The sequence below is a fragment of the Phocoena phocoena genome, chromosome 8 (genome assembly GCF_963924675.1).
Source record: "Phocoena phocoena chromosome 8, mPhoPho1.1, whole genome shotgun sequence".
Taxonomy (NCBI): domain Eukaryota; kingdom Metazoa; phylum Chordata; class Mammalia; order Artiodactyla; family Phocoenidae; genus Phocoena; species Phocoena phocoena.
The window spans coordinates 41,274,493-41,295,920 of record NC_089226.1 but is presented as its reverse complement, the minus strand read 5'-3'; the positions used below and the strand labels follow the sequence as shown (position 1 = coordinate 41,295,920).

General features: G+C 45.1%; 1 protein-coding gene across 3 annotated transcripts in view; it reads left to right on the top strand.

Moving 5' to 3' along the window:
- Nucleotides 1–20,939, top strand: part of FAT3 (FAT atypical cadherin 3) — a 550,552-nt gene extending 529,613 nt beyond the window's left edge. For 2 of the 3 annotated variants that reach the window (XM_065881705.1, XM_065881704.1), the window contains exons 22-25: nt 9,886–10,039; nt 12,374–13,029; nt 16,624–16,737; nt 20,314–20,939. In XM_065881705.1, the coding sequence (XP_065737777.1) occupies nt 9,886–10,039; nt 12,374–13,029; nt 16,624–16,737; nt 20,314–20,939 (1,550 nt within the window). Of the gene's footprint in view, nt 1–9,885; nt 10,040–12,373; nt 13,030–16,623; nt 16,738–18,836; nt 18,897–19,649; nt 19,686–20,313 lie in introns of all 3 variants that reach the window. The other variant, XM_065881703.1, reaches the window with a different exon arrangement.
- Nucleotides 20,940–21,428: the final 489 nt, after the last annotated feature.

The window sequence follows — 21,428 nt, the reverse complement described above, 5'->3', positions numbered from 1 at the left end:
AAGAGGAGAGAGAATCCATTTTCTTGCCCCCATTATCAGAGGAATTCTTGGTAGGTCTCCGTATCCTATCTGCAAACTCCCTAAATTGGTGCCAAATAGTAGGGAGGGATGGGAGGACAAGAAAAGGAAGAACCAACAATTTTCCCTTTACCTCATATCTATGAAAGTATTTAGCTAATTATAAGCTTATTTAAAATAAAGAAGGGCTTCCCTGGTGGCGCAGTGATTGAGAGTCCGCCTGCCGATGCAGGGGACACGGGTTCATACCCCGGTCCGGGAAGATCCCACATGCCGCGTAGCGGCTGGGCCCATGAGCCATGGCCGCTGAGCCTGCGCGTCCGGAGCCTGTGCTCTGCAACGGGAGAGGCCACAACAGTGAGAGGCCCGCGTACAGCATAAATAAATAAATAAATAAATAAAGGAAAAGTCATCCTAGTTGTGAGTGATGGTTTAAAAAGAACAATATAAATAACTAAATAAAATAAGAAGAAAAATAATACTGAGTCATTAATGAAAGAATATTCATGCCTGGAAGAATTCCCTCTGGCTACCAGGGTATCTAATCACAGGAAAAGAGTCTTGCTTCCCCAGATCGAAGGCTAGGATGCATGGAGTATTCAGATAGGAAATGTGAGCTGGAGAAAGTAGAGTGAGGTGCTTAAAATGATTCCATGTGAGAATGTTGATAACACAAGTTCATGGTTTGAACATCTTCCTGTTGTTGGAACCCTGAGTTATGTGTTGCTCTGAAATTCCATGAGACATATTTTAGCATAATCATTCTCTTGGCCCTTCAGGAATGCTGGGGTATTGGTCATTGGCTCTCCTGGTGACAGACTCCACTCTCTAATTGTGACAATCCTAGCACCAAGCCCTTGTTCCAGAGCATTCAGAGTTTTAAAAGCAGGCAACCCACAGCAAGAAGCAGATTTCTTTCAGAGAAGCAGGATTCTGCTCCAGCCACCTCCAAACCCAACCAAACCCTTGGCATAAGGGGCAAGGAAGCCGAGTCTACTAGCTTGGAATGGCATGGTCAGCAGATTTGACCAGGGTTATCCCTCTGACTGTCCCAGGAGCAAGCCACGGGAACCCCAGGGGAGTCAAAGCCCAGAACGCTGACTTGTAATAAGAGGGTAAATATGACTCTGTAAGTCAACCACAGAGGGAAGGCTCTCTCTTGGTAAAGCCTTAAAATTATATGTATTTCATAAACATGGACTGGAAATAGCAACCACCATGGAAAAGAAATGGCCTAGTCCCATCGTGACCCCTGCATTTCCAGACCCAGTGGGTGGGCAGCAGCCCAGTGAGCACCCACGGTCTGAAAAGGAGGCCCCAGTCCTTCGTGCCTTATCCTATCCTACTCAGCTCAAGCCCATGACCGGAAAGCCAAGTTGAGGCTAAACTATAATTTGGCGAAGCAAGGCAGCAACTGATGACTACCAGGCCAGAAATAGTCATTCAGATGGCTTTCATGAGACTGCAAGCTTAACTCTTAAAATGAGAAGTTGATAGCTTTTTCGATGATAGAGTTCCATTTGTTAGTTTGTCATTTTGTTACTATGTGCTTGGTACTGTGTTATCTGTGCTGTGACACAGTTCTCACCCCAGTACTCTGGATCGGTACTACTCTTTGCTCCCTTCAACCCCCATGTTTCAGATAAAGAAACAGGCCAGAGAGGTTAAGTAACCAGCCCAACATCACACAGTAAAGTGAAGAAGCAGGATGTGATCCAGGTTTGCGGAACTCCTCCCCCCCCCCGCCCAGCCCCCCAGCCTATGCTCTTAACCCTTGTTACTCAAAGTGTGTTCCAGGGACCAGCAGAAGCCACATCACCGGAAATGTTAAAAATGCAGCAACTCAGAATGAATCAGAATCTGTACTTTAACACTATCCCTAGGTGATACGTTGATTTCTCTCTCTGTCTCTGAACTGCCCCGAAACGCCCAAAAGAAATGAGTTCTTTTCTGTTTTCGTGTGTTGTATATAGTGGTTCTCAAACTCCAAGGTGCCTCTGTACCATCTGAGGACCTGATTAAAACAAGACCTTGTTATAGAAGAGTCTTTTGGTTGTTAAGGGAAAAGGAGAATCTATTGACTTGCCTCTGTCATCCACTGTCCACATCCAAGGAACATTCTCCTAGGTCACTGAGTTGTATTTGCAAGTTGCTGAATTTACCACCAAGAAAAAATTTCTCAGTGAAAACTTTGGAGGAAGAAAGAGACCCAAACCTACGAATCAGAATCTCAGAATCTGCAAGAGTGGAATTCAGGCATCTCTGTTTTTAACAAGCCTCCAAGACAGTTCTATGCAATTCTGAGTTTGAGAACCACTGACATTTGGGAATCCCAGTAAACTCTGTATTTGCCAGAATGTGGATCAGTGAATCACAGGAGACATAGGACATTCAGAAATTGAATGTCAGATGCACGGCCTGCATTTTTAATAACTGATTTAGGGTAAAGATTGAACTTTGTTCCCCAGACAGTCAGAAGTTTGGGGTCACCTGAGTTCCCTTTCAAAGATAAAAGTAATAGTACATACCTACTCCCTCTAAGCAAGGTGCATAAAACAACAAGTTCCCAGGTTTTGTTAATAGTTGAGCATAGAAGCATTTTCAGCTACAGAGTGACCTGTGCTACTTTGAGTAGCACGTCATTTTGCTGAGTATTTTGGGCCCCTAGCTTGTAAGTGTCTAGATTAATTCAGTCTGTCAGACTTAATCAAGTGACTGATTTGTGTCGAGCTCTGTGTTGCTGTCTCTGTGACCAGTGGATCCACTTATGTGGCCTCCCTCCCTTCACAGCTGGCTTCAGGGAATTAGACAGGTTCCCTGTACGTGCTCAGCCCACTGGCCCACTGAGCACAGGGGGACAGAGAAAGGAAAAGCCAGCCTCCCAGATAATATACTATGGACAAATTTGACTGAGCTTTGCAGCTAATGGGGAAAAAGTTTTTTTTTTCTGGGTGACTTTCTTCTAAATACTGAGGTAATTTTGGGGGGTACTTTAGAAAAGCCTCATGGTAACAGCATTAATAATATAATATTGATATTAATAGAAAAACCCAAAACCCTAAAGCAGCCAGGTTATGTGCAGACACAAAAGAACATGCCAGAAGGTGAAAATTTACTTTGTGCTTAATGTTAACACATTAAATGTTTCCAGGTCCTCAAGGAAAGTATTAGAGGTCCAGCCCAATATACAATATGTGAAATGTGAGCCAGCTTTCCTAAGGGAAATTAGAGGTCTCACCTGCAAAGGTTTTCATCTTACAAGGTCTAAAGGTATTGCGTGGACCCTGCTTAGGGAAAGAGAAAAGTCAGAGTGACTACAAGTTGAGGGGGTGAAGTAATGACAGAGGCCATAGTCCTCAGCTAAGCTCACTCCACTTATGATTAGCATCTCACGTGATAACATGGCCACCAGTTTTCTCAAACTCACTGAGATTCATGTGGACTAGAATTTTCAGTATTTCCCAATATTCAGCCTAAAAGTCAGAGTGAAAAAACTCCCATGGCTTTCTTGGTTTATGAGCAACCCAGAAACGAAGCTGATTTCAGAATCCATAGTAATTACAGTAATTACAACAATAAAGCACCTAATGTTTGTGGGCTGCATTGTGGTTAATGAATCCAGAAACCTTATTATCCCCTATGAAGTGGGTATTAGTGAGGCTTAATTATCAGATAAAAGCAGGGAGGTCCCTAGAGGTCAGGCGGCCCGGCCACGATCACACCCAGCTGGTGAGGAGCAGCCAGAACTTAGACGTGGACCCGCCACATCACAGCTGCCTCCCCAAACTGTAAAGTTCCTGGAGTGTCTAAATGCAGTCATAATTCAGCAAGCATAGGGGTTGACGCTGACTTCACATCCCAAGTGCTAGTTGCACATCTGTCATGACTTCCACCTTCGTGCGGAAGGTAGATGTTTCCTTATCGAGGCAGCCAAACTGGATCAGAATGATGTTCACCTACCCCAGGTGAACAGGGCCGAAGGTGGACGCTATTACTTGGGTGAATCAGGTCGGAAAATGACTTAAAGTCAAAGGAGTAAGATAGGAATTATCTTGATTATGTGCCTACACAGCCCAAATTCATTCTATAATTGCTCAAACCACTTCTGTTTTTGCATTTCATAGGTTTTGCAATGGTCTTCTTTGAGCAAGGAAAGGAGGGGGCATTTTAAGTCCATCTGGGTGCAGATTTCAAAACCATCTGTATCGGCTGTAACTAGAAGGATTGTAAACAAGAGCACAGCTTTGAGGCAAGGCTTTAAAATACACTTCTCGATGTGGCACATGTATACAGTGGAATATTACTCAGCCATCAAAAGAAACGAAATTGAGTTATTTGTAGTGAGGTGGGTGGACCTAGAGTCTGTCATACAGAGTGAAGTAAGTCAGAAAGAGAAAAACAAATACCCTATGCACATATATATGGAATCTAAAAAAAAAAAATTGGTTCTGAAGAACCTAGGGGCAGGACAGGAATAAAGACGCGGACATAGAGAATGGACTTGAGGACACGGGGAGGGGGAAGGGGAAGCTGGGACGAAGTGAGAGAGTGGCATGGACATATATACACTACCAAATGTAAAATAGATAGCTAGTGGGAAGCAGCCACATAGCACAGGGAGATCAGCTCGGTGCTTTGTGTCCACCTAGAGGGGTGGGATAGGGAGGGTGGGAGGGAGACGCAAGAGGGAGGAGATGTGGGGCTATATGTATACGTATAGCTGATTCACTTTGTCATAAAGCAGAAATTAACATGGCATTGTAAAGCAATTATACTCCATTAAAGATGTTAAAATTTTTTTTAAATAAAATAAAATACACTTTTCATTTCACAAGGATTTGAGAGGAGAGAAGCTATGGCATTGTTTGTTTGTTTGTTTTTAATAAGTATTTCAGTGCTCGTGTGACAGTTATCTTTTTTACATCTGGAAACTGGTAGAAAGTAGCATCTGCCACTTACTGACTGTAACTTTGGGCAAACAATCTTATGTAAGCCTTAGTCCCCCTTTGGTAAAATAATAGTACTCTCAGCAGAGGGTTGTTGTCAAGTATTAAGTGAGATAGTGCATGGAAAGTTCTTAGCATTTTTCCTAGCGCATAATAAGCTGCTGTTCCTGGTGATAGTTTACTTATTTGACATTCTCCTCCAACCCAAGACCAAAAAAATCTACTCTTTTTAATAAGACTTTGAGATTATCCACTGAATTTTATTTTTCTTTTACATTCACAAAAGTGTTAAAATATTATTTGCGATCAAATAATGCCTGGCTATCTCTGGGAATTCTGTCCCCTCTATTTGTGTTTTATATCAACATATGGTAATGCTTTGGGAGAGCAGAAGCTTTATTATTTGATGATTATTTGGCTCCCAGAAGGATGTCTGATGCTGTCCGTCTCACTGCATCTCATTGGCTCCCTGGAGAGCTGTGGGGAGTAACTTACAAGCCCCTCCTGATTCCTAGTAAGTTGTGAGTTCTGGCTTACTGACAAATTCCAATGCCAATACAGTCTTGTAGAAAGATTTGAGAATCTGAAGGCCTGGATTCAAGTTCAAACTCATCATTTACTAGCTATACATAGTTGAACTAAGCCACTATTCTCTCCAACACCCCCATAGAGTAGGGATGTTAATGGGGCCTCTTATTTTCCTTTCATGGGATTATTGTGATCCTTCATAGAATGACAAAGTGATTTTAGACATTACATCACTTAATATCATTATGGCAGACTTGTTGACATTTTAAAAATTATTAATAATAAGGCCCAGGCCAGGATAATGAGATCATAAATAATGCTTCATTAGAACAGGTTAATTTTATCAACAAGCCTCTTTCACAAAGGCTAAATAGAAAATATAACTTTTCTTTCATTAAAAAAGAAAATCTGACCACTTTTTAAAATCCAATTGCTTTTCCCTTTCATCATGTTGACATAAAAATCCCTCCAAATTTAAAGTTTTTTCTTGCTTTTAGGCAAGATTTCTTCAAAAGGGTCTCTGCCTCCCTTGTCCCATGGGTTTGACATCACGAGAACAGATTCTAGAAAGTTTGCTTCTCTTTTTAATAAACAGAGAAATCCAGATAGAGAGTGTAATAAAGTATGATTGTTAAACTTACAATTCAGGATAATACTGAACAACTCAGGACCCTGGAGCCAGACTACAGGGGTTCAAGTCTACACTAGTTTCATGACTGTGAATAAGTACTCTACTTCTCTGTACCCTGGTTTCCTCATCTATAACATTGGAATAATAATAGTACCTTCATTGAAGCCTTGTTTTAAGATTTAAATGAGTTAATACATGTAAAGTGCTTAGAACTGTTCTTGGTCCATAATAAATGTCACTAAATGTTAGCTACCACCATCATCATCTTCTTCAAAATGGACAACTAGTTTTCTCAGAGGTAGAACAGGGCTTCTGCCTCGTACAAAGTTTGTAGTGCTCTCTGTGCTCGTCGACGGTGTTTTTCTGGCTTTGTATCCCCAGTCCCTATTCCAGGGGTGTGCTGGAAAACCAAATCTCTAAAAACAAAAGCCCTGATCTGCCGTGTTTGCTGATTTCTGTGGTGTAAATATTCCCAGCCTTGCTGGCATCAGGCTACCAGTGGTTTAATAACTGTCTGCCAAATTCTTGAATACTTAAAATTCAGTACCCTCAACCCTAGGTGAGCTGGCTCCAGCACACCACTGCTGATGGCTTAGACACTCAGTGAATAGGTTAATCAGGCTGGCGGCTGCATCAAGTAGCACTGGATATCCCACAGAAGATAATGAAAATGACAAAATGCAGAAGGAAATGTGTGAGAGTAAAACAGTGCACTAGAGGGAGTGCCTCATTTTTTGTTTTTTTGCGGTATGCGGGCCCCTCACTGCTGTGGCCTCTCCCATCGCGGAGCACAGGCTCCGGACGCGCAGGCTCAGCGGCCATGGCTCACGGGCCCAGCCACTCCGCGGCATGTAGGATTCTCCCGGACCGGGGCACGAACCCGTGTCCCCTGCATCGGCAGGCGGACTCCCAACCACTGCGCCACCAGGGAAGCCCCAAGGGGAGTGCCTCATTTTAAATTCTGATTTTCCAAGGCAGAAAGACACCCAATCAAAGTAATTAAACCCATGACCCTCGTTAGAATCCAGTTTCCATAATAGTGATTCAAATGTCCCTTATTTCCAGACAGTTCCTCCTTGCCTCTCCCTGGCCCCCTACTACTGCTGCTATGGTTTTATTTGAGAAAAGGCCAGGGCTTGTCAAATAGGAGCTGGAGAGGGAGGAATTGTACCTGAGCTGACCCACCTCGCCTTAGGTTCCCCCTCCTGACTGCCCTCCCTACTCATCACTGCCCTGCTTTGCAGATTCCCTACTGTGGTTGTTCCGCCCCGCCCTTTAGTCTTGAAAGGAATTGAATTCATTCTCACAAGTCACTCCCCTTCTAAATGGCATGCCATCCTCATCAAAGACTAGCCAGGTGACATAAAGAAGCATTTTTCCCAGTTCTAACTGCTTTCAGCAATCCCCACTTCCATTTAGGTGAGCAACTGCCCAAATTGGAAAAAAAATTACCCCAAGTCAGCAGCATAATTTGAAGCAAGCAGACCTCAGACTAATGCATCCTGCCCATAGACTTCAGGCCACCCATCTCTGGACACAGTTTGCATCAACAGTGGTCTTTCCTTATATATTAGTTCCCTGGTGTTTCATTGGTGTTGCATTCAAGAGTATTATGTCTCTCTCTCAGAGCCTCAACCTCTGGCCCTCTGGGTTCTTAGTGCCAGGGAGGCTGGGGCTACCCAGTTCCTTCCTCTTAGGAATGTAAAGATTTCTCTCTTGCCTCTTCTACTTGCCTCCTGAAGATGAGTCCTTCTCTCTCCAAACCTATGAACACCCACACACAGTCATAATGTCCTACTGTAAGAGTTCTCTGGAGTGGGGATTCAGTAAAACGTCCATGAGAGCATGCTGTATTTCAATCTATAGATTATTAGCTATCTTATACCTATAGAGATCAATCTACAATATCCCAGCATCAGTCACTGACCACTTGGGGAGCAGAGGTTAGCCCAAGAGCCCTTCAAATAAGAGTGAGGATGGTTATTTGCAAACCAAAGTAAATATGATGTGCTTGTTGGATGCTGAGACCCACAAATACTCTTCCTCTACTACCACCCACTCCCCCAAACATTAGAAACCAGGCCTTTACCCTCCCTCTGGGCAGATGATAGAGCCATTAATGTGGAAATTAACCAACCTTGACCAACCCAAGGGTACTGACACAGTATTGTTGTTGACCAGCCCCACTGATGTGCTTAGAGCTTCCTATCAGATTTCGATTTCTAGTTTGCTTCGACCCCACTCTTCAATATGAGCTGATAAGCCAGGATTACCAGAAAAAGGAAATCCTCTCACGTGGAAGAGATGGACTGTATTAAGGTTCTCCAGGGACACAGAAAGAATACGATAGATAGACAGATAGATAGATGATTGATGGAAAGGTAGATAGATACATTATAGATAGGTAGGTAGAGAGAGAGATAGACTGATTGATTGATTGATTGATTTTTAAGAAATTTGTTCATAAGATTGTGGGGCTGGCAAGTCTGAAATTTATAGGGCAGGACAGCAGGCTGGAAATTCATGAAGAGTAGATTTTTCAGTCTTTACTTTGAAATCCTCGTAGCTGGAAATTCAGCCAAGATTTCTGTGTTGCAGTCTTGAGGCAGAATTCCTTCTTCTTAAGGCCTCCTTTTGAATGGATAAAATCCACCCACATTATGTAGGGTAATCTGCTTTACTTAAAGTCAACTGATTATAAACGTTAATCACATCCACAGATACCCTCACAGCAACATCTAGACTAGTGTTTGACCAATAACTGGGCACCGTAGCCTAATCAGTGTGATACATAAAATCTACCTTCACAGAGACCAAATCACCGAAACAGAGAAAAGCAACTTGGAAGAAACTATTTATGACAACATAAATGAAAATCTCAATAAAAGTTTCAAAAGATGAGAAACTCTCTTGGAAAGTAAAGCAAACCCCCACAGAAGTGTAACATGAGAGAAAGATAAAATTAACGGAAGATCCAAATGATCTAAGATCCAAACCATGAAACTTCCATAAAAACAGAATAGAGAAAACAAAGGAAATCATCAATGCAATAAAGAAAGTTTCACAATCTCCAGATTGTGAGAGCCCAGTACTGGTTCAAGTTAAGTGTACATCATTGTGAAAGCTCAGAAAATTGTTGGGGACAGGAGAAGCCCCTCCAAACTGTTAGCGACAAAAAGAAACTAGGTCACACACAAATTTCAGGAACCAAAGCAACTTTGGATTTCTCAAAAGTAACATAGAGGGAATTGCTTAGAATTCCATACATAATTATCAAAGAAGTGTAAGGGTGGAGTAAACACATGTGCAAGGTCTCACAACATTGACTTCTTATAAACCCCTTCTCAGGAAGCTACTGTAGAATGAGTTCTAATGAAATGAGTATGGAACCTACGATAAACTCCTTCATGGAGACATCCTGCCTTTTACAGTAGCAGCCTGGTGGGGAAAGCATCTTCTGCCCCATCCTGGCTTCTGTTCTTGGGATCTGTTCCCTGGGTGTCGCTTACCATTCTCACTAGCATTCATGTATGTGGTTAATTAGGTGAATTTTTGTAGACTAGCACAAGCTCCAAACCATTACTTGGCATTTTTGTGGCAAGATGGGTTCCAAGTTCAAAATAACCAATTTGCTAATCATCTTGGGAATTTGGGCCCTGCCTAAGATTTGATTCAGAGGAATTAGGCCATGTATGGCCAAGTCCGTGCACTCTGAGCATTACCAGTGGCATCCATGGCTCATGAGTTCCTCTGTTTCTCCAGGTTATCAGTGTACCTGTCTCTCCCAGTTCACCGGGAGAAACTGTGAATCGGAGATCACAGCCTGCTTCCCAAACCCCTGCCGGAATGGAGGCTCCTGTGACCCCATAGGAAACACTTTCATCTGCACTTGCAAAGCTGGGCTCACCGGAGTCACGTAAGTGAGATTGTGCAATTAGTCTTTCTCTACGCTGCTTCTTGTTGCTAAGGAAACCAAACAGTAAAAAACTAACTGGGATTGGGACTTCCCTGGTGGCCCAGCGGTTAAGACTCCACGTTCCCAATGCAGGGGGCCCGGGTTTAATCCCTGGTCAGGGAACTAGATCCTGCATGCCACAGCTAAAAAAGACCCCGCACCGGCGATTAAGATCCCGCATGCTGCAACTAAGACCTGGAGCAGCCAAATAAATAAATATTAAAAAAAAAAAAAAAAAACACCTAACTGGCATAAAATATTCACCACTAATAGGAGGGGCAAAGGGTTAATATCTGAATACAAAGCGTGCTTACAAATGACTAAAATGTTATCAGGGATTATCTCTGGGTAGTGGGGTTATGGGTTAATTATATTTTTACTTTATACTTCTCTGTATTTTCAAAAATTTATACAATTACTATGTGTTCTATAATCAGGAAAACAGTCCCTTTAAAGAAAGTCTTCTCTGACCCCTAATATTTCCAGTATAGCTCTGAGGCAGATATACTATCCATTTCCTCAGAACTCATAAACTGGGCTCTACTTTCTAGCATTTTATGATCATTCTGAGACACTGAAAACTTACGTTTCCTTTGCAAATCTTTTTTCCCCCAAGGAAGAGGGAAATTAAAGTGTGAGCCGAACGGAAAGGGAATGTTTTAAGTTCTTAGTAAAACAATGCTTTCAACCATCCTTGATGGTTTTAGAAGTATATATATATATATATATATATATATATATATATATATGTATATGTATATGTAATCTCAAGCAAAGTGATATTCTAATTACAGATCAGTCTTACGTATTCATTAAAGTAAATCTCCTGAGGACTTTACCAGGAAATACTTAGCTGACTTTGAATTGTTGGATGTAATTTAAAGTAATAAAGCTGCATTTATTTTTAAATACTCTGTGATTCTGACTAATTTCCAGCTGACCTGGCCTCAATCTGTTCAAATTAGGGACATTTGACTACATTTTAAGAGGTGGATTACCAAAGATAGAAGTGATCGGGCCTTTTAAAATGAACATGTCAGAATAACTGGGGAAGTAGAGGACAGAGAAGAAGAAAGATCTATGTTCTTAAATAATGTAAAACTAAGAAAGAGTAAGACTTACATGTTTGCCTTATAATTATACTCAAAACAAGTCATGGATTGCTTTGAAGAGAATAAAATTCATTTATTTTTCATTAGAATGCTTTAATCATTTTTCCTGATAATCTGCCTTAGCCTTAGCCTTTAACATAAGCATAGAATCCAGAAGATACGATGCTATGTAGCCCTCCACCCACTGCCTACATACGCCCTATTACCCCTGCTTCCCAGAGAGACCAAAAATGACTGTATCTATTAGAGAGAAATGTCAGAACCAAAAACTTTCTCCTCCCTGGAAACTCTATTATAGGGGGTCTGGCTTCACAGCTCTTTAAGTGTAGCTGTACAATACCAGAAGCTCTGAGAACTAAAAGGACTGAGGATAAATTCGTGGCAAACTAATTTGGTGGCAAAGTCAGCCAAACCCATTCTGAGGCTACTTCTAGTCTTTATTTCCCTCATTTATTGTGAATATCCATATGTTTTACTGTAGAAACACTGGCATATTTGATTATGGGTCCTATGTCAGCACCAGTTCCTGGGATGGGGTGGGTATTCTACATAATATGAAAGATATGTACTGTATGTCATTTCTAAAATTGCAATATTTTACATTCTGAGATGCATCTGGCCCTGAGCATTTTGGAGACCAGTACGTCTTCAACAGCGTCTGTGGTTTCTTTTTCTGCTCCTTCTCTTCTCTCCCATGGCAGCCGTTTCCTTCCTCCGACCCGCTAGGGTCAGAATGTGGGAGAGATTGCATTTGGAGAAATCCCTTAATGCCTGATGATCACCGGGGTCTACGGTGGGCGCATAAATGCTCACCCACCTCCCCTATACACTGCATCACATCATTTTTGATTGCTTCAGGTACCCTTTAGGTACTTTTTCTCTTTTTTTTTTTTTTTTTTTTTTTTTGCGGTACGCGGCACTGTTGCAGCCTCTCCCGTTGCGGAGCACAGGCTCTGGACGCACAGGCTCAGCGGCCATGGCTCACGGGCCCAGCCGCTCCGCATCAAGTGGGAATCTGGCCGGACCGGGGCACGAACCCGTGTCCCCTGCATCAGCAGGCGGACTCTCAACCACTGCGCCACCAGGGAAGTCCGCGTTTTCTCCTTTAAAGATGTCGGCTTAACATGGAACGTCCGCAGGTCCTGATGTTTGAGGGGGGGCTTTTGTGTGTTCTGTCGCGAAGGTGCGAGGAGGACGTCAACGAGTGCGAGCGGGAGGAGTGTGAGAACGGCGGCGCCTGCGTGAACGTGTTTGGCTCCTTCCTCTGCAACTGCACACCAGGCTACGTGGGGCAGTACTGCGGCCTGCGCCCCGTCGTGGTACCCAACATCCAGGCCGGCCACTCCTACGTGGGGAAGGAGGAGCTCATTGGCATCGCCGTGGTCCTCTGCGTCATCTTCGTCCTCGTCATCCTCTTCATCTTCTTCCGCAAGAAGGTCTTCCGCAAGAACTACTCCCGCAACAACATCACACTGGTGCAGGACCCTGCTACGGCCGCCCTGCTCAACAAGAGCAACGGCATTCCATTCCGGAACCTGCGGGGCGGCGGGGACAGCCGCAACGTTTACCAGGAGGTGGGGCCCCCGCAGGTCCCCGTGCGCCCCATGGCCTACACCCCGTGCTTCCAGAGCGACTCCAGGAGCAACCTGGACAAGATCGTGGACGGGCTGGCCGGCGAGCACCAGGAGATGACTACATTTCACCCCGAGTCACCCCGCATCCTGACGGCCAGGCGGGGTGTGGTCGTGTGCAGTGTGGCCCCCAACCTCCCTGCCGTGTCCCCCTGCCGTTCTGACTGCGATTCCATCCGGAAGAATGGCTGGGATGCCGGAACTGAAAGTGAGTCGGAAGTAGTAATGCATCATGATTTCTTCCGCTCGTGTTTACTGGAAGGAAATTCGGGAAGGGAGAGCGCCCCGGAGGCACAGAGCTCTCAGTAGGACATGTTCTGACCCTAAATGTTCACACCAGCCCTGAAATATTGCCCTGGTTCTTATCCTCATTTACAGATGGGGTAAATGAGGCTCAGAGAACATACATAATGTGCCCAATATCACACAGCTAGTAAGAGGAAGCTGTTACTCCAATACGGGGCTGCCAGCCTCTAAAACCCATGCTCTTTTTTTTTTTTTAATTAAAAAAACGTTTTATATTATATTGGAGTATAGTTGATTAACAATGTTGTGATAGTTTCAGGTGTACAGCAGAGTGATTCAGTTATACATATACATGTATCTATTTTTTTCAAATTCTTTTCCCATTTAGGTAGAACCCACGCTCTTCTCACAATAGCACACCATTGGCAGTAAAACAAGCAGCGTAGCCACTTATGTGATATACAGGAAGTGTGCTATGGAAGGTCAGAAGAGAGTATTTCTAGTCTTAGGCTGAAGACTTGAGGGGAGCAGAGGGACATTCGAGTTGGACCATGGTGGATCAAAGGTCCAGGAACAGGAGGGTGTTCCACCACATAGAGGCACCCACATGATCAGAAGAAAAGCAAGTCCGTCTGTTTGGCTGGAATGCAGGGTTCAGGAAACAAGAGGGTGAACCACAAGCAGGAAAAGTGGTCCAGGCCAGATGCTAGTGTTTCCCTCTCCTTTTGGCCTCATACAGCAGAATTCTAGGCAAAGAGAAGAGCCACAAGTGCAAAGGCCCTGGGGTGGGAAAGACTTTAGTATATTGAAGAACATAGACAAGGTCAATGTAATTGGAGCTTGGTGAGCAGTGGGGAGAGTGGATACATTTTAACAGCAACACTAATGCAGTTTTTAATCAGGTAAGTAGCTTGATCTAATTTACATTTTTAAAAGATGGCTCTGACTGATCCATGGAGAAGAGACTAAATAGGACCCAAGAGGGAAGGGAGCAGAGACCATTCTGTTGTCCTATATGAACACCTGGGGAGAGGTGGTGATTGTTTTCTCTGTCCTAACATCAGTCAGAATGAAACTAAGGCAAGCTCCGTTGTATCCTACGACTTTTCATCAGGCCTAATGGCTTTATATTCGAGTAGCAGTGACACCCTGTGTAGCAGGAGTTTCCAAAGGCTAGGATTACAGTACTGTGATGTATGTCGGGGTAAAGGGGGAGGGGGGAGGCTGGTTTCAAATGGAGCTAGAAAGCACATGCACCCAAGGAGATACAGGGCGTCTCCATGAAGGAAGGGGTCATTCCTACTGGCGTCTTTAAGCATGAATAAGATTTGAGTAGGAAACTCTTGGAGAGGGCCTAATGGGAACAGGAAGCAGCTCAGTCAGTGCAGGGGACACGTGAGGGTTTACCTGAGGGTGTCTGGCTCTGTTGTTTACGAGGAAGGCAGCCAGAGGTGAAAGTTTGGACACCAACTACATGAAAAATGATTGAATCTCTGAGAGTGTGAGCTCACCGAGGAAGCAGGAACAGAGAGAGGATGGTCCATCTGGGCCTCAGAAAGGATCTTGGAGATGCCTACATGTGGGAGGTGGGCAGGGAGTTGGGGCCAGGAAGGGAAACAAACACATGTCAACAAAAAGAGGGCAAGGAAAGCGGAAAGGGCAGCCAAGCAGAAGCCAAGACTACCAATAAGGTCAGCAGGGTTGAGCACGGTAAAACCATCCAGGAAGACACAGTCTTAACAAAATACTGCACTTGACACCTAGAAGTTTCTTAGTGATCTCAAGAATGTCCCAATGAGTCCTCAAGACAGAGTTCGGCATGCAAGGGTTAAGGACGAAGAGATTTGGTGAGAAAACAGAGGCAGCAGATGAACATGAAAAACCACCACTGCCGTGTGCTGGATCGTCTCCTTAAATCCCCACAGCTGCCCCATATGGGACCAATTGGAGGAATGGATAAGTGAAATGACTTGCTCTAGAGCAGTAACTAGGAAAGGGAGGGGTGAGGATTGGCATCTGGTGCATCAGGGTCCAAAGCCTGTGCTTTTACCCAGACCGCTCTTGGGAGCTTTACCAGGGAAGTGGGAGAGGGACAGGAGAGGGAGAGGGTCTCCTGACGATGGAGGACAGCCTCTATTCTAGTACCACTCCAACTATGCTCTCTGCTGACTCCACCTTTGAGTAGACACACTTATACTTCAAGTCCTTCCCCTTGGATTTTAACCATAAATATATTCCCTCTCGAATTAGTGGTAGAGTTAGACTTTACTGCAGCCTTGCCAATCCCCTGGTTAGTAGAAAGCCTCCTTTTATTTAACAGTGAAGATTTTGAATAAATGGAAGGGTGGAGAAAGGAGTTTTGTGCAGAGCACTATACTCACCAGGGTGGATCATTCGGCATCCTGGTGCTTTTCCAAGGCACATGTTTTCTGCCACATGGCTGTTGGGAGGTGAATATCTCCCTGGCATCTCTGTCCACTTGTATCGGTTGCTTATCCAACTCATCGTTTTGCTGTGGCTTCAGCATCTGATGGCAGATGCAGAGCTGCAGTGCCTGCACGCTTTGTGGAAGAAACAGTGATTTCTCTAGTCATGAAGAACAACTCTTCCCTTAATCACGAGTCCCCGTCTCTTCGTACCGTCACATTCCGTGATGATTTTCCTGGTGATCAGTTCCCTCCACCCACTTCGTAATGTGACAGCTTTATTTCCAGAATCCACCTCAGGCCAAAGCTCACATGTCCCCCCAAAGTATTGTTGAGCTTTTACCGACTACATCTCCCCCTTTATTAAGCAAGGCAGAGCTAGCTGGCGAGACAGTCTCTGGGTGACTAATTCATTTTTCACTTGACAACTTCAAGATACGGGTTTTTATTGCTTCTTTTAGTCCATCAAATAAGAAAGTAGCCCTGTAGTGCGTGTGTGTGTGTGTGTGTGTGTGCGCGCGCAGGCTCTCTTTGTATGGCAAAGAAGAAGTGTGTGGCTAAGAGCACATCCACACCGCTGACTGCTGTCCTCCGGAGTGCCGAATGCTGTCCTTCCAAAAAATGATGTGGCACTGCCCCCTAGAAGGCAAAGCTGAGAACTCCACTCGCTCCCCAGAGAGGGAAGTTCGGATTAGTGTAATGGCATTCTTGCCTATAAAATATTTATACTCCTATTTTAAAAGTAATCTCATTTAACCTGGTGTTGACACCACATCAGTTCATGTAAATGATCTAAATGAACTCAGAATGGCAAAGAGCAGCCCAGCCACTTCATCCTAGCTTTCCTCTTCACCTAGTCACTTCCCTTTGAGGATGGAACAGCGACTTTCGGCTGTCAGCTATTTGGAAGCTCATTTGCCACAGGTTAAGGATTTCGAATCCATAATGTAAATCTCTTGATTGACAGATCTTTGCCCCTGATGGTACAATCGGTTTTCTATTGTGCACTAAATTATTTTCTCTAAGCAAATGAAAGTGCCCCAAGAAGTGAACTCTGGCAGGGGGCGGGGCTGGAAATATGCACAAGGTAACCAGTGTCATTTCTGCTTTCTCTCTGGCTGTCCACGAAGACAAAGGGGTTGATGACCCAGGAGAAGTGACCTGCTTTGCAGGCAGTAATAAAGGCAGCAACTCAGAAGTTCAGTCCCTGAGCTCCTTCCAGTCAGATTCTGGTGACGACAATGGTAAGAAGTCATGGAATTTGTCCCTCCCGGTGGGCTCTGTTTCCTGTGCTGGCGATCACTGGTTGAGAGGAAGGTGTTGGGACCCGTCCTGTTTCCTGGCCCAAGCGTGGGCTTTTGCTTATGCTCACAGCTTTCGCTGGGCTCCACTGTTGCGTGTCCGCTGAAAAAGCAAGCACTCATTGAGCCGCAGCTGGGAGCAGGCACAGAAGTAGAGGAGGTTCCCGCAGACCTCCAGTAAAGCGTCCTCTTTGACTTAGTTCATGATGGAACTACCTCATCCCAAAGGATACTCTCTAGCAAAGTGTGATGTGTTTCCTTTTTTATTCTAGCTCATGATGACCTCTTCACACTTCACTATCCATCCAACCTCCCCATCATTAGAAATCAGTTCAGAGGCAAGACCTCCTTCTCGTAGAACCTCCTTCCCAGAGAGGTAGTATCTTCATTCTTCCTCAATCATTTGAGGTCATGGGCCTTTGGAGAATCTTATCTTAGATACGATGGATCAGCTCCTTAGAAAAATGCACATACCCCCAAAATGTTGCATACAATTCCATGTGGTTCATGAACCTCACTGACACCCCAAAGCTGCAGCCTCTACCTCCTGTGAACCCATGTTTATGGAAGAGGGCGTTAATGAAGGACTGGGTTTTCTGAGCTTGAGGAACCAGCTTTGGAGGATGGGTTGGTCTCCCCAGGGCAGGGAAAGGGTGCAGAAATAGTCAGAAAACAGTGAGAATTTACCACATGGTGGTGAACAAAGAATAATTTCAAGTAGTCATTGACAGTGACAGGCAGGCTTACCTTAGTCTATACCTTATGCTACTTTCCCACTTATCAAGAATTGGCAAAATTGAATATTTATAAGTTATGTAATCATTCACCCCATAAACCCTTGCTGAGTTTCTCCTGAATGTTGAATCCTGTGCTGGGCATTTTGTAGCCTGAAGAACAAAATGAAAATGACATAGTCTTTGCCAACCACCACCTGCCCCCCGGCCCGCCCCAGGTAAAGACAGGAACAAAGGAGCCCCGAGGCCATAGAAGTAGTCATGGAAGTCATATAGTCTACTTTCCCCATCACCACCCCTAAATCTCTTCCACCTCCGTCCCAAATCCCTGGCACTCCCGAGAGGTGCGGAAACCTCAGTGTATCTGACCACTGGGGTAACAAACCATGTGACAGTGGATTTCTCCTGAGCAATCTCAGAAGGTCAGAGGCAGGCCTCCAGATTTCTTTATCTTGGTGTTTATTCCCTTCCTCATCCCCAGCCAGAAGAAAAGTTGTCGCTGGTTTGCATTTTATGTAGAAGCAGCCAAGAACGCAGTGTTTCCAAACTCCAGGCAGCAGCTCCAGCGATGACGCCTGGTTGACTTTTCTCACAGGCTCCTCTTCATCACACACTTGGGCTTTCAGGCTTAGCATTCTAGGTAGGTCCTGACTAAAGCAGGCTTCTTAAAGTGCCTGATCACCTGTCCAGAAGCTACTGGTATCAGGTGCTAAGGCAACCCATGTGAGCACAGAAATCTCCTTCCCAGTTTCTGACTATTTCAGAGGCCAAATGCTGACTCTCATCTACACTTTACGGGTGGGAGCCGGGCCTCGGGTCGTTCTAGACTATCGGTGACGTCACATGAGTTTGAAACCATCAGTGCTGCAAAGGTTATCCTCCATCACTGGCATTTGGCTCAGAGCAGCATGGCTGACCAGCAAGTAATTATCCCTGGGAATAGTGAGGTCTTCCTTGGAGCCTTTGGGAGTCACTAATGAGAAATTAGCATAAGCTTATGGCCTTTGCCTTCCTAGATTGATTTCACTGGGCCACGAGGTGTGAATTTATGACCCAGCAATTCCTGCCGATCGTGCCTTTCAGGAGGACTGGCCCCGGATTTGTTGCTGTTTCCCTTCCTCCAAGAAGCCAGGGGGATGAAAGTGTCCACTGGAGTCCAATGGATGGACTATGGGAAGCTTTGGGTGTTTGCATGTTGTGCCTTTGTTGTTACCATTGTTGTTAAGACAAGTGAATGTACGTTTAAAATGCGTAACTAACCTGAAGCTGTCCTTCTCCTCCCTCCTGTCTTCTTTTCCTGGCCACAAGCATCCATAGTGACTGTCATTCAGCTTGTCAACAATGTAGTTGACACTATAGAGAATGAAGGTATTTACTGTTTTCTTCCATAGCATTTCTTTGTGCAGAGTTAACCTTTTGGAAATATCGCTTCCTTGTTACTTTGAACTAGGGGTGACTTTTTTTTTTTTATTGAAGTATAGTATAGTACAATGTTATATAAGTTTCTCGTGTACAACATAGCGATTCACAATATTTGAAGGTTATACTCCATTTATAGTTATTGTAAAATATTGTCTATATTTCCTGTGCTGTACAATATAGCTTTGTAGCTTATTTATTTTATGAACTAGAGGTGATTTTAATCAGTTGGCAGCAGAGGGGGCGGTACAGGTGGTTTCAATGAGACGCTGAACGTCTCTCTCTGGATTGGAGTGAATTTTACAATTTCGAAAAAAAATCCAGGTCATAATTCTTTTCATGTGTGAGGTACTCTTTTTACAAAATCCCTTCCGAGAGAAGAGTACCCACTTAATCGAAATCCAGATTGATACTAAATACATTCTTACATTCAACATGTATTGATTGAGCACCTACTGTGGGCTGGGGATATTTAAGAAATCATTCAAAACTACAATATTATGGGAATTGATTTCAATCGGGTAACTTTTATTAGTGATTTAATACTATTAGGGCCTGGTACAGATGCGACTTACCTTTTCGTTTCGCAAAGAACAACAAGGAGAAATAGGAACATTTTTTTACATCATCTGAAATGTTCTATTGTACCTCCTTCACATGACTTGGACTGTCAGTTTTACTTCTCACTTTGTATTTAAACAGTGTCTGTCACGGATCAAGGACAGAACTACAACCGAGGTGATTCTGCCGTGCCCCCAGCATAACGTGTTACTTACGCGTTTGGAATTGCTGAGCTTGTTCTTACCCTGTCACTCTCCCTCCATCTTTCCTGAGTTTCTTTGATCTGAATTTTGCATGTTCCAGGTGTCTTGTGTGCTTGGTACTGGAGGTGAAAGCCCCAGCCCAGCATCCTCCCTCCCCCAGCCTCTCCCCTGCTCCAGCAACTCATTCGTTTGCACGCACATCTCCCTGCCTCCTGTGGTCCACAGGACGGCTGATGCATCTACCTCTTCGAGCATGTTGCCAGCCTGGATGTGCACTTAGCCTATGGCTAGGAAGAGGAGAGAGGGTTCTAGAACTGTTGTTTGCTCGGCATGCCCTCGCTGGCCATCGCTTCCGGCATGGCTGAGTGGGAGATGCTGCAGCAACCAGGTGTCATCCTCAGAGTTGCCATTGCCTTGTAGTTCCCGGGCCAGAGCATGGCTGGTCCTGAGAGACCCTCGTAAAAAGCATGCGGGTGACCCTGGCTTCTTAGGGTCTCCTGGATGTTAAGAATTGCATGTCAGGTTCCTTGCCTGCTCCTTTCTGAGCCCTGACTCCAGCTCCATTCTGGAGGAAACTAACTGACACGGCTTCTCTCTCACAGCCTATCACTGGGACACCTCTGACTGGATGCCAGGGGCCCGCCTGTCGGACATAGAAGAGGTACCCAACTACGAGAACCAGGAGGGAGGCTCGGTGCACCAGGGCAGCACGCGGGAGTTGGAGAGCGATTACTACCTGGGCGGCTACGACATTGACAGCGAGTACCCACCCCCCCACGAAGAGGAGTTCTTGAGTCAGGACCAGCTGCCCCCACCCCTGCCAGAGGACTTCCCGGACCAGTACGAGGCCCTGCCGCCCTCCCAGCCGGTCTCACTGGCCAGCACGCTGAGCCCAGACTGCAGGAGAAGGCCCCAGTTCCATCCCAGCCAGTACCTCCCTCCCCACCCCTTCCCCAACGAAACGGATTTGGTGGGCCCTCCCGCCACCTGTGAATTCAGTACTTTTGCCGTGAGCATGAACCAGGGCACGGAGACAGCAGCGGGCCCAGCAGACAGTGTGTCTCTCTCCTTGCACAATTCCAGAGGCACCTCGTCCTCGGATGTGTCAGCCAGCTGCGGCTTCGAAGACTCTGAAGTAGCCATGAGTGACTATGAGAGCGTCGGGGAGCTCAGCCTCGCCAGCCTTCACATTCCCTTTATGGAGACCCAGCACCAGACCCAAGTGTAGAGGATGCGCTCGGGTGATGCGCGCGGTTTGTTACAGAAACGCGGAGGGAGACTGGCTGGGCTCGCATCTCCACGAAGGGTCCTGTGTTGAGCGAGCGGGAAATGCGGTATTTTCTTCTGAGAACTTCTTCCCGAGCCATACTGTCACAAGCAAGCTCGACTCTAGCTGGCTGAAAAGGAAAGGTTCAGAAAATGTGACCCATCACCCTGGCAGTGCGTCCCTGCGCTCATGACCGACAAGACGCACCCAGTTTTTCAAGGGGGAAACAATTTCACCCATTGTTCTACAGTCCATCTGTATGGCTTTGTGCAGTACTGTGCCCTGGAAAAGTGTTACAGCATCGGTCCTTGCAGTATTAATAACTGGCAACAAGCCAAGAGGCATTGTTGCATGTAATTTTGAGCCAGTGGGGAGGGGGGAATGAAAATAGTGGTTATGATTGCTGGAAAAGTTAGTCTCTTAGGCAAAAGAAAAGAGGAATAAATATTA